Source organism: Erinaceus europaeus, chromosome 9 (assembly GCF_950295315.1).
Source record: "Erinaceus europaeus chromosome 9, mEriEur2.1, whole genome shotgun sequence".
Taxonomy (NCBI): domain Eukaryota; kingdom Metazoa; phylum Chordata; class Mammalia; order Eulipotyphla; family Erinaceidae; genus Erinaceus; species Erinaceus europaeus.
In genome coordinates, this window is record NC_080170.1 from 44,881,171 (window position 1) to 44,894,014 (window position 12,844).

The 12,844-nt window shown below is 44.3% G+C and overlaps 1 protein-coding gene across 12 annotated transcripts in view; it reads left to right on the plus strand.

Moving 5' to 3' along the window:
* CACNA1E (calcium voltage-gated channel subunit alpha1 E) overlaps window positions 1–12,844 on the plus strand; it is a 558,522-nt gene that overhangs the window by 343,537 nt on the left and 202,141 nt on the right. For all 12 annotated transcript variants that reach the window (XM_060197790.1, XM_060197787.1, XM_060197789.1 and 9 more), the window contains 3 exons: window positions 4,310–4,413; window positions 6,290–6,442; window positions 6,889–7,070. In XM_060197790.1, the coding sequence (XP_060053773.1) occupies window positions 4,310–4,413; window positions 6,290–6,442; window positions 6,889–7,070 (439 nt within the window). The remainder of the gene's footprint in view (window positions 1–4,309; window positions 4,414–6,289; window positions 6,443–6,888; window positions 7,071–12,844) is intronic.

The following is a 12,844-nucleotide window of genomic DNA, read 5'->3' on the forward strand; positions in this document are numbered from 1 at the left end:
TTTTAGTGATCTCTATCTGTCTGGTTGCTTTAGGGTTCCTTTGTTCCTCTTTATCTAAGTCCTTAAGATGTGCAGTAAGGTCATTTATTTGAGCTTTTTCTTGTTCTCTAAGGTGTGCTTGTATGGCTATGTGTTTTCCTCTCAGTACTGCTTTAGCTGTGTCCCAAATATTTTGATAGCTTGTATCTTCATTTTCATTTGTTTCCAGGAACATGTGAATTTCTTTCTTGAGAGCCTCTTTGACCTAGCGTTATTATGCAGCATGTTGTTGGGTTTCCAAATTTTGTGATCTTTCGTAATTTTCTGTTTGATGTTGAATGTTAGCTTTACTCCACTGTGGTCTGAGAATATACTTGGGTTGATTTCAATGCTCTTGAACATGTTGATACTTTCTTTGTGGCCTAACATGTGGTCTTTCCTTGAGGATGTGTTGAGTGGATTTGAAAAGTATGTATATTCTAGTTTTAGGGGGTGAAGAACTCTGAAAAATGCCCAGGAGGTCTAGTCTGTCCATCTGTTTGTTTAATTCTCTTGTTTCTTTATTGATGTATTTTTGTAGTTCTTTCAGGAGGTATTTGATGTATTTAGATGGACCCTCATTGGGTGCATAGGTGTTAATATTTGATAAATCTTCTTGGTTGATTGATCCTCTGATCATTATGTAATAGCCTTGCCTATCTTTTATTACTTTATTTAATTTAAAGTCTATCGTGTCAGAGATGATAATGGCTCTCCCTGCCTTTTTTTGTGGTCCACTAGCCTGTATGATAGTTTTCTATCCTTTCACTTTAAGTCTGTGTTTGTCTTGTTGAATCAGGTGGGATTCTTTCAAGCAGCATGTGGTTGTGTTGTGTTTTATGATCCATTCTCCCACTCTATGCTTTTTAATGGGTGGGTTTAAGCCATTGACATTTATTGATATTATGAATTTAAGGTATTGCAGTGCCATCATTCAACAATTTTTTATTTGCTCTGACACATGGCAAGCATTATGGTGATGTTCTTGTTTATAAGAGGTCTTTTAGAACCTCTCTAAGGACAGGCTTGGTGATTGTTGCCTGTCTGAGAAAGTTTTGATCTCTCCATCTAGTTTGAATGAAGTCTAGCAGGATATATTATCCTTGGTTGAAACCCTTTTTCATTGAGGGCTCGATAGATATCTTGCCATTCTATTCTGGCTTTTAGAGTTTGAGTGGAGAAATCTTCTGATAGTCTTATGGGTTTTCCCCTGTATGTGACTTTTTGTTTTTCTCTTGCAGCCTTTGGGATCCTTTCTTTATCCTTGCTTCTTTTCCTTATAACTACGATGTGTCTTGGTATTTTCAGGTCTGGGTTGATTCTGTTTAAGACTCTCTGGGCCTCTTGAATCTTAATGTCTTTTCTGTTGTTTAGGTCTGAGAAGTTTTCTTCTGTTATTTACTCTAAGATGCTTACTTCCTCTTCCTCTCTTTCTTCCTCTGGTAGGCCAATTATATGAATGTTACTTCTTCTGAGCTCATCCCATATGTTTCTGTTGTTATTTTCAGTGTCTCTCAATCTTCTTTTGAGCTCTTTTACCTCTTTCTTAGTTTTCTCTAGCTCATTCTCTGTCTGGCTAATTCTGTTTTCTCCTTCTGTTAATCTTCTTTCCCTTCCCTCAGCTTCCTTCTTCAGTTGAGTTATAATATTAGCTTGTTCTGCTAATTGGCCTTCTAGCTCAGCTATTTCTGCTTACAGTTCTCTAATTACCTCAAGGTAGCTAGTATTTTCTTTGAGGGTCTCATATGTTGTTTTCCTATTTCTGATAGCCCTTTCCTCCATCGTTGTATTCATTCCTGTGATTATGAGGTTTATTATTGATTGCATACTTTTCTTATCTATGGATACTTCTGACTGATTTGGAGTTTCTTCTGGGCTCCTGTCCTGATTCATTGTGGTAGGAGTTTTATTTGCTCTTGATTTAACCTTTGATTTTTTTAAATTAATGTGGTTTGTATTTTTCTGTTCTTTCATTCTTCAGTTGTTGTGTTTTGAGTGCAAGCCATCCTAAAGTCTTTTCACAAATGCAGTCACCAACCTCAGAAATTACAACAATAGCAACTGAAGCAAGGAATTATGCAGTTCAGCCAATACCAGCTAGCCAAACAACACCTCCAGTCCAAGAAAAACAAACAAAACAAAAAGAAGAGAAAGGAAAAAAGGCAAACCAAGAATAGACAATTATGCAAATGTATTTTCCACTATAAACTGTAAGGATAGCAAGAGGATAAAAGAAAGTGGAAAAGACACACACACACACACACACACACACACACACACACACACACACTTCAATCCGAGTCAGATTTCTTCCACAAAATAATTCACAAAAAAGTCAGTGAATTTGGAAAGCAAAAGAAGGAAGAAAAAAAAAAGAGCAGTGAGAGGAAAGTTCTTTTTTTTAATTAGCTAGGAGGAGAGAAAACGAAGGTGGAGGGAAGAGGGAGAGAGAAACAAGTTCCTCCTACAATGGGTAGCACACCCAGTCACCTATCCATGGAAAAAGCAACAACAGTTAATTTTGATAAACCTGAAGAGGAAGGAAAAGTGGCACACATATATAATAATAGTAATAATAAAATAAAATAGAGTAAAAAACCTTAACAGTCAGTCTGCAGCTTGCACCACTCCTGATTGGCTGCATGCAGCCTGCTCCCCTTCCTAAACCAAGCAAAGACAACCAATTATAAAAAGTATAAAAACAGACAAACCTAAAAACAAAAACAAAAAAACACAAAACTCCAGCTTGTTTTTCCCATGTGAGGCTGAGGCCCTGATTGGTCAGGTATTCTGTCACTCAAATAGATCTCCAGCCCTCTTCAAAAAGAAAAGGAAAAGGAAAAGGCTTGGAATGACATCCCTGCTGATCCAGGAATCTTAGTAAAGAAAATAGCTCTGCAGGAAGCCTGCTAGGAGCAGCTGGCCACCTGTGGGGGCTGGTTCTGGGGTAGGGGGGGAGGGGAGTTCAGAAGTGGTCAAGCTAAAGATTTTCCTTTCTTTGTCCCATTAACCTCTGTTTGCCAGCTCAAGAGTGGGTTATAGAACTCTTTTGGTGTCACCCTGACCACCCCTTATTCACCCTTTTCACTGATGGCCCAGATATCCTACCCTCTCCAGAGATTCCCAGGTTGTAAGCTGCTTCTTTTTGGAGCTCACACCAGGTGTTGTCTCCAATTCATCATCTTGTCTCTGCCCCCTCTACCCTTTTATTTCTTCTTATTTCCCTTGTCTTAAGCCCCATGTTTTCTTCCAGTGCTCACTGGCCACTGCATTTTTTTTTTGCCTTTGTGATTTTGTCTTTCTATCTCTTCCTTCATGTTCTGAAATGGACCTTACTAACACTGGGCAAGGGAGAAACTTCCCCTTTGCAGAACAGCTTCATGAGAAGAGAAAACGTGGAAGTCCAGTTTCTGAATTTGGTAGGTTCAACCCACTGGGTTTTCAAACAGAAGGAACCTGAGAGAAAGCAGAATCACCCCTTGTGATATAGTGTTCCTTCTTCTATCAACGAAATAAACAGAACAGTGATCCCATCTTCCTAAGTACCCTTGTAATTTCTCTTCATCTCCTCTTCTCCCTTTATTAATTTGTTCCAGTTCTCCTTTTCCATTCTGTTCCCCACATTTCTTGTTCCTCCTTTTCCTCTTCAGTTTTCACTTAATTATAGAAATTATATTATTCCCATCTCTGGTTTCCCTCTTTGGCCATAGAGTACAATCAGAAGCAGTGATGGAGACTTTGCTGGCCTAATCACTTCATAGCTGATGAGGAATGGAAGTTTGGGTCTGAGATGGAGAAGACTTGGCAAGATTGTCCCTCTCCTAAAATTCCTTACAAGAGTGAAGTTCTTACTTTTAAATTTGGATAACATAAGTAGAAGACAAGAGAACCTAAGAAATCTGTTAAATAAAAAAAAAAGAAGCTAAGACATTGGCAAGTTGAGGGGGTAGAGGCACTGAGTGCTATGTGTGGAGGTTGGCAAGGGCTAGAGAGGAGAGTAGGGGACAAAGTTTAGGGGAGAAGTGAGGCAGGGACTGGGGCCCTGTGTTACACTCATGTTATGTGACAAGGATTCCAATACAGTGGTAAGTTTTTCTCCTTTGCAAAGTGAAACCCAGATGTAGCTAAATTTAACTCCCCTGGTGAGTCACCCACCACTCAGGTACACCCACACGCAGCGGACATGGACTCTGTGTCCTTTCTAGGCGTGTCCTTCCAGAACCCAGTATCCTGAGGAGCAGGTCTGAGAGTGGGCTCTGGTAACCTTGACCTTCTGTGTCTTCTCCTATAGCATCCTGGCCACTGCAGGAACTCACTTCAACACGCACGTCGACCTGAGGACCCTGCGGGCCGTGCGCGTCCTGAGGCCCCTGAAGCTGGTGTCAGGGATACCTAGTGAGCAACTTTCTTTCTTCTCTGTATGCAGATTCACTCACATGACCTCCACAGGACAGGGGTGTGGGAGAACTGGTTGCGGGGGAGAAACCACAAATAGCCTCCCTGGCAATTAAATCATAGTGTGCTTCATTTTTAAATGAACAGGTTTTTTTTTCTTTTGTAGACTTAGAATATAATGAGAACATGGCAGATAGTGAATCAGTAACACACAGGACTAGCATGTGAGAGACTCCAGGTTCAATCCCTGGGACTGCATATGCCAGAGCTAAGCAGTACTACTCTGTTCTTCTGTAATGAAAATAAATAATTTTTAATTTAATAACCTGGGGTGGGAGTGTCAGGAGGTAGTTCACACAGTAGAGTATTTGTTTTAACCATGTGTGGGGCCCTGGTTACAAGCCCCAGCACCACATGGGAGCACCCACCGTGGCCAGTGGAGCAGTTCTTTGGTGTCTCTATTATCTTTCTATCCGTCTCTGTGTGTCTCCGTCTATAATTTCTTAAATGGACTGTATTTTTTTACCAGAGCACTGCTCAGCTCTGGATTATGTGGTGCAAGGGATTGAACCTGGGACCTCAGAACCTCAGGCATGAGTGTTCACATAACTATTATGCTATCTCCCCCCCCTTCCTTTCTTAAATAGACAAGTAAGAAATTTGGCCCAGGAAAAGCCACTAAATGGTAGTACTACACATGCAATAATGAGAGCACTTTAGAGAAAATGTGGAAAGTAAAGAAAAAAATACAATGAAAATGAGAAGTGTTCTGTAGCCTGTCATTCTAATACAACTTATCTGTTTGTTACCAGTGCACTGTTCAGCTTTAGCTGTGGTGAAGCTGAGAACTGAAACATTCTGATAGAACTTTTGTGACAATTTTAGTGTGTTTTCATTCATTTTTCTCCATGCATTTTAATATCATTTGGTAGAGGGCTGGGGAGTGGTGTACCAAGTTAAGGACACATAGTATGAATATCATTTGGGATCCAACTTGATTAATAGCTTTGGATTTTGTCATGACATTTGCTCTTCCTGACACCAAATGCCCTTCAAAATGTGATTTAAAAGTCTAGATTTTTAGCCCAACTTCTTTGAGGCATTTCTGTGTTGCTGGATACTTAGACTGTTTCCAGTCCAGAGAGGGAGAAGGAGACATCTTATTCCTTCAGTCTAATGTAACTCTATGATGGTTTTCCTAGACCAAAATCCTATCATTCTGGGTAAGAAGAGATGGTATTTACGAGTGTAGGCTATACTAACAGTGCTGTTGCAACAATGGAGCAGGTGGAGCAGGGTTGGGTGAGGTAGGAAGGAAGGACTCTGGGCTTGCTCTCCTGGAGCGCATAACCCTTCAGGGCACAGAGCTAGGCCTGATTTGCTTTAGGAAAGAGGCACATTCTGAGTATTTAATCTTCAGGTGGAATCTAGAAGGTAGGGCAGGAAGAGAAGTTGGGCTAGGGGACTCACATGCACGTAATTGGCCAGGGGCTGGAGGGAAGGAGGGAGATTGATCTCTCAGCGTGAGATAGTAGGACTCTGGCTTGACTTATCCTATTATCCCTTTATAATTGAATCTAGAATCTTATGACCTTGATTCTATTTTAAAATTTGCTTTCAGGAGAGAGACATCGAGAGAGAGAGAGAGAGAAAGAGATCAGAATGCTGTTCTGACATACGGTAGTGCTGGGGATTGAACTTGAGGCTTCGGGACTGTAGGCATGCAAATCCTATGCTCTAACACTAAATTATCTCCCAAGCCCCTTTTCCCCCTCAAAGACTTGCCCTTCCCTTTCTAGAAAAGGGTAAGCGGAGCCTGCTGTATCAGACGCACTAAGTGAAGGCTCCATCTGCCCCTCTCTCTCCTTCTTCCCAGGCCTGCAGATCGTGCTGAAGTCCATCATGAAGGCCATGGTGCCTCTTCTGCAGATTGGCCTTCTGCTCTTCTTTGCCATCTTGATGTTCGCCATCATTGGCTTGGAGTTCTACAGCGGGAAGTTGCACCGAGCCTGCTTCATGAACAATTCAGGTAGGGGCCCTGTTCTTTGCATTTTGCTTCTTCTCTTCTCTGGTAATTTCAGGGCCTTTGGAGACTAGTTGGAAACCTGGCCTGCACTAGGCTATTCACCCTGCCAGGGAGTGGGTGCAAGGAGGAGAGACTTCACTGACAGAGGAGATTGGGAAACAGTGTACAAACACATTGTGTCGGGAGCTAAAGAGAGGCCAAGTCAGGTTGGTGTCATGGTAGCATCTGCAACTTGGTGACTGAAAAGCACTAAGATACAAAGCAGAACAAAGTGTTTAATAACCAGGAACCTAAAGGTAAGAGTATAGCCAGAGAACAGATGGAGCCTGAGATCAGGAAGAAAGGACTTTTCTTTGGGAGCTAGAATTGCATGCTTGGGACTTCCTGGGTCATTTCTTGCTCAGGCCAAGCACCATGTATTTCTTCCTTCCCCTCCAAATGTACTGCAGGTGTTCTAGAAGGATTTGATCCTCCTCACCCATGTGGTGTGCAGGGCTGCCCAGCTCCTTACGAGTGCAAAGACTGGATCGGCCCCAATGATGGGATCACCCAGTTTGACAACATCCTCTTTGCTGTGCTGACCGTCTTCCAGTGTATCACCATGGAAGGGTGGACCACCGTGCTGTACAACGTGAGTGGACCTCAGGGGCCAGAGCAGGAGGGAAGACACCTGGGCTTGGCTTCTAGCCTTGCTGGGCTGACTGGTCTGGGGGAAGGGGAATCTTCCTGGAAAGGGAGGCACCAGCTCAGGCTTTTGTATTACATCTCCCTCCCCCCATTGTTGAAGCCAGACATGGTAGCACTGGTGATGGAGAGTAAGATACAGGATTTATTAAGAATGGGCCAAAGAGAGTTAGGAGAGCAAAGTTTCACAAGTCTGTTCTCCATGAAGGAAGAAAAGCAGAAGCAAGATGTTTTATGGGGCTGAGGGATAATGTGTATGTGTGTGTGGGGAGAGGGGGATCAGATTAGGGAAGAACAAAGGAGCATCTTGTGTAGCCAGACTTTTGGGCCCTCTGATGGCTGCAGCTTCTTAAATGGTATTTTGTTCTTCTGCAAAACAAACTCACACTTTCCCTGGTGGCCTTGGAACTTATCACATGAAAGCGACACGCTTATAATGCTTGACAAGATTGTGGGGTAAAAGGGGTGCAACTCTATATAATTCCTACCACAAGAGTTTTGTATCCCCTCCCCTCCATTGGAAACTTCCCTATTCTTTATCCCTCTGGGAGTATGGACTAAAGATCTTTATGGGGAGCAGAAGGTGGGATGGTCTGACTTCTTTAATTGCTTCTATGCTGGACATGGGTGTTGACAGGTTGATCCATACTCTCAGCCTGTATCTATCTTTCCATAGTAGGATAGGGCTCTGAGGAGGTGGGGTTCCAGGACACGTTGGTGAGGTCGTCTGTCCAGGGAAGACAGGTTGGTGTCATGGTAGCATCTGCAAACTTGGTGACTGAAAAGCATTAAGATATAAAGCAGAACAAATTGTTTAATAACCAGGAACCTAAAGGTAAGAGTATAGCAGATGATATTTTTGGCTCTTTATGTTGAAAGAAGCTAGGAAGACTATTTGAGCTATATTCCTATGGGCCAGTGACTTTACTAATTTTTGCTTGGGCCAGATAGGTAACATGCAAGTGAGCTAAAAGTATTGTCTGGGAGGATTGTGTCAGAGTTGGGAATAGGACTAGAAAACTGCATCAGGGCCAAGAGTAGCTCCCAAATTTGGGAAAAGTATATAAATACCATTAACTATAAACCTCCTTGATCTGATCTTAGGCCCATGTCTTTGTATTTAGCACAGGAGCCTGTGTAACTTCTGAATCCTTGTAGGTCCGAGTTCACATTCTGTGGTCATAACTAGGAACATTCTATACTCATTTCTGTATTCATTTCAGGACCCGTCTTCCTTGAGTGGCAGAGTATGTTGACCCAGCCTCCCTTTGGAGAGTGGGGTAGTCCCTACCATTGTTTTTCTTTCTTAAATTTTTTATTTATAAAAAGGAAACATAGACAAAACCATAGGAAAGAGAGGTACAACTCCACACAATTCCCACCATCAGAACTCTGTATCCCATCCTCTCCCCTGATGGCTTTCCTGTTCTTTAACCCTCTGGGAGTATGGACCCAAGGTCATTGTGGGATGCAGAAGGTGGAAGGTCTGGCTTCTGTAATTGCTTCCCTGCTGAACATGGGTAGTGACAGGTCAATCCGTACTTCCAGCCTGTTTCTCTCTTTCCCTAGTGGGGTGGGCTTCTGGGGACACATTGTCCAGGGAAGTCTGGTTGGCATCATGCTAGCCTCTGGAACCTGGTGGCTGAAAAGAGAGTTAACATATAAAGCCAAATAAGTTGTTGACTAGTCATGAACCTAAAGGCTGGAATTAGTGCAGGTGAAGAGTTGGGGGGGGTCTCCATTTTGTAGATAGCTGCTAGTCTCTTGCCTTTATTCAGCTTTTGCAGTTCTTGCTTTGATAAAGATAGCTTTAGTGTGAGTGAGGAAAGTGTAATCAGAAGTAGGTGAGGAGGGTATCTAAGTCTAAGTAGACACTATTTCATTATGAACTTTATACTGACTCGACACTGAAGACAAGGTCCTTTAGAAGCTGACAAGAGGGTTTATGATGTTCTTCCTGACTGAGATGACCAGTGATGCTAGAGCGAGGGATCTGTTAGAGGTCTAGGCCCATCATGTCTGTGTGGGAATCCCAGGATTCCCTGACTAGGTCCCCAGATGATGGGTTGGCTTTGAGTGACCAAAGGGGCCATCATCAGAGTGTGCCGGTCACTTACCCTAATTCAGCTTTTGTAGTCCTTTCTTTATCACAAGGTTAGGGTTAGAGTGATTGAGGGAGGTGAAATAGTAAGTAAATGAGGAGGGTATCTAGGTCTAGGTAGAGAATATTTGATTAAGTACTTCATGATGTCTTTTTTAGTTCTTTCTACTTGCTTGCTGCATTTACTGAGTCACTGTAGACTATTGCACACGTTTACTTTAAGGTATGTATCTTTCCCTAACTTATGGATACATGTGTACAACTTAATATAACTAGGAGATTGCAGCCCAGAATGCTTGGGAGTCAGATCACCCCTGAAGCTGGAATCTGCTCTGCTCTAGGTCCCTCCTGGTAGAATAGCTTAGAAAGAGGTTTGGCTTTCCTGGTTGCTGTCTCCCAAGAGCATATTATGGTCCTGAGAAGATATTACAGTAGTTCTCAGCCTTGGCTGCACCTTGGAATCAGCGGGGAGCTTTAAATTTTTATACCACCTGGGCTGCACTCCAGACAAATTAAGTCGGAATTGCTCGGGGCAGGGGCCAGACATTGATTTGTTGTTGGTAAAGCTTCCTAGCAGACTGTGATATGTTGCTGCTGTCAAGAGCCCTGAATTGTGTGCACAGAAGAAACAGGCTTAATTGTAAGACCCACCAGGGATGTTTGTTAAGAATTCAGATTCACAGGCTCTTCCTCTGGTGGTTTGGAGTTCAAAGAGCTTTTCATAGTGAACAAACTACTTTTTTGTAAGGACCTCTAGTGACTTGTACGATGCAGTATGTTTGTAGGTTCCTGAGGCTGTTGTGGGTCCTGTGTGGGGCAGAAGTTAAGACAGGAAGTCTCTTTGGCCTTCTGCAGTCTGATTCCAACAAGTTCTCTTTTTTAAAAATTTTTATTTATACAATTCCCACTACCAGAACTCTGTATCCCATCCTCTCCCCTGATAGCTTTCCTATTCTTTATCCCTCTGGGAGTATGGAAGTTCTTAAAGACAAGGTGCAGGGTCTGTGTCTCAAAGTGAACAAGGGCAGTGGGCTATGATTTAATGCCTAGAGGGTTCTTGATAGACCAAGAAGTCCATGCCCTCAGTTGTATCCAGCTAGCCCGTACCAAAACACCCCACCTTTGGAATGATCACCCCTCTAGCCTGCATTCCCCAAATCTGCCTTGACCCTAGCATGCCTTCTATCTCTGTGTAACCCCACACTCTCTGTCTGTAGCTGGTTGGCCAAGGAACAAGGGGGCTTATCCAGAGCTCCTCTAGCAGGAGGTCTGGACATAGGCTTTCCTACAGGAAGGAGTGTGGGTTTCCAGGAGAGACTAAGAGCAGTGCCCATAGACAGAGTGGGGTTTGAGGAAGGCCTGTGTTAGTAGGTGTTTAGTAAGTAAGTGGTCACTGCTAAGCTGGATTGGTGCCTGTACAGGCTGGGCCAGGTAGAGCTGAGCTTTACAGAAGAGCCTGGCCTGACCCTCCAGAGCTCAAGACTAGTAAGTGCCCTACAAGTCCAGGTGTGACTGAGAACCCCTGAGGACCCTGAGATTCACCCCATGAGGGTGAGCGGTGATGGGGATGAGCATACACCATCTGACCTTTGAAGTTTGCCCACAGGCAGTATCACTCAAGTGGGCCAGGAGCCTCTGGAACCACAGCCCAGGCCTGCAGGTGGCATTGGAGTGATGGCTCAAAGTCCTATGTGTGGACTCACCTAATTGATGTGATAAATGCACCAGAAGCCTGGAGGGAGAAGTGTTGCATTAGGGGATGCAGGCGTGACCACGGGGCCTCCTGAGCTGAGCTCACATGGTTCTGAGCCAGCGGGAAGAGGATGGGAGAATCACCCACCAATGCGTTAGCTCCTTCTTGCCTCCCTTCCTCCCTTCCTTCTTCCTTACTTGTGGTCCGGGAGATGGCTCAGTGGATAAAGCACTGGACTCTCAAGCATAAGCATAAGGTCCTTCTTCCCTGCTTGCCTTCTTCCCTTTCCCTTTCCTTCCTACTTCCCTCCCTCCCTCCCTCCCTTCTTTGCTCCCTTTCTCTCACCCTTACCTTCTTTTTCTCATTCTCTCACATTCTCTTTCTCCCCCTGCCCCCGTTAATATATATTAAGTGAGTGTCTGCTGTGTATTTCTTGTGTGAGCCACTAGGGAAGCAGGGAGACAGAAAATTCTGTGCCCCCTGGTCTCCTGGCCTCTCCTACAACTGAAGGAGGCATGGGGATGACACCAGTAGACTGTGCTTACTCCTCATTCTAAGTTTTCTCCCTGGGGAAGCAGGGAGGTGAGTCAGGATGTGTATCCTCTGAGAGCTTTCACAGCCATAGGCACCCCCTCTGACTTCCAGCCATTCCATCCTTACACTCCTTACACTGGAGCTCACTGGCGGGGGGTGGGGGGAAGATTCCCCTGCACCCTGTGACTGGACTTAGGCCAGAGAGACATGGGGAGCTGCAGGGCTGGTTTCCAAGGAGCCACTGACTTCTCATGGGGCAAAATGAACCCCTGTCCACTCTGTGTGTGAGAGTGTGTGTGTGTGTGAGAGTGAGTGTGTGTGTGTGTGTTTATGCATACATACATGAGTGAGTTCATGAAAGTGTGACGGTGTCTGAGTGAATGTATGCCTGTGTGTTACAGAGTGTGTAAATGCAGCCTGCTTGTCTGTGTACCTGAATGGGTGAAATGTGTGTGAGTGAGGTGGGTATGTCAGTGAATAAGGTTTGTGAGTTTAATATGTTAATATGTGAGCTTGTTGAGGGAGATGTGAGTAGGTGAGTGAGGGAGGTGTTTCTGTGTGAGTCAGGTGTGTGTGAGTATATGTATGTGACTGTGCACGTTATGTGAGGGGGTGAGGTGTTTCTGTGTGAGCTGGGTGTGTGTGAATGTATCTGGGTGTGAGGTGTGAGTGTGTATGTTACGTGAGTGAGCTGAGTGTATCTGAGTATGGTTGAGGGATGTGCAAAGCATGAGAACATGTGAACATGTAAGTGAGTGATGCATGCGCTGTGTCCAGGTCACCTGGGAGGAGTACACATGTTCCATCACCTGGCCACATGTCAGCTGACTCTGAACTCTGCCTTGGGGTAAATCTGTGGACTGGAGCCCACCAGGCCCGCCCACCTGCTCACCAGCACTGTACTCTAGTCTCCTTTCCTCACTGAGAGTCTGCCACACTCTTTTTTTAAAAAAACATATTTACATTTGCAGCTTCTGCTGCTCTCTCTGGCAGTCTCTTCCTCATGCAATTGCTCATCTTTGCACCTGGACCACATCCCTAGGCCGGCCCTGCCTCCTGAGACCAAATCCAAGGCCAATACACTTCATGCTCCAATCTCTTCTTCATAGCAAAGAAACAAAGAAACTATTTCTCTCTCTTCTCCTCTCCTCTCCCCCCCCCCCCACCTTTTCTTTCTCATACTCTTACTCAAAGCTGCCTTCACCCTGAAATTATTCCTTCTTTTCCTAGCCATCTTAGTTTCTTAATTATTTGTCATGTCAGAGATGTTGGGGTTTATTCCAAATATGATAAGCTTGCCTCCTGAGGCTGCCTGTTGAACCCCATGCATCAGGCTGGTCTCCAAATCTTTTGTCTGCATGGCTCCAGCAGGCTGGTTCAGGGCTCCCTGCCT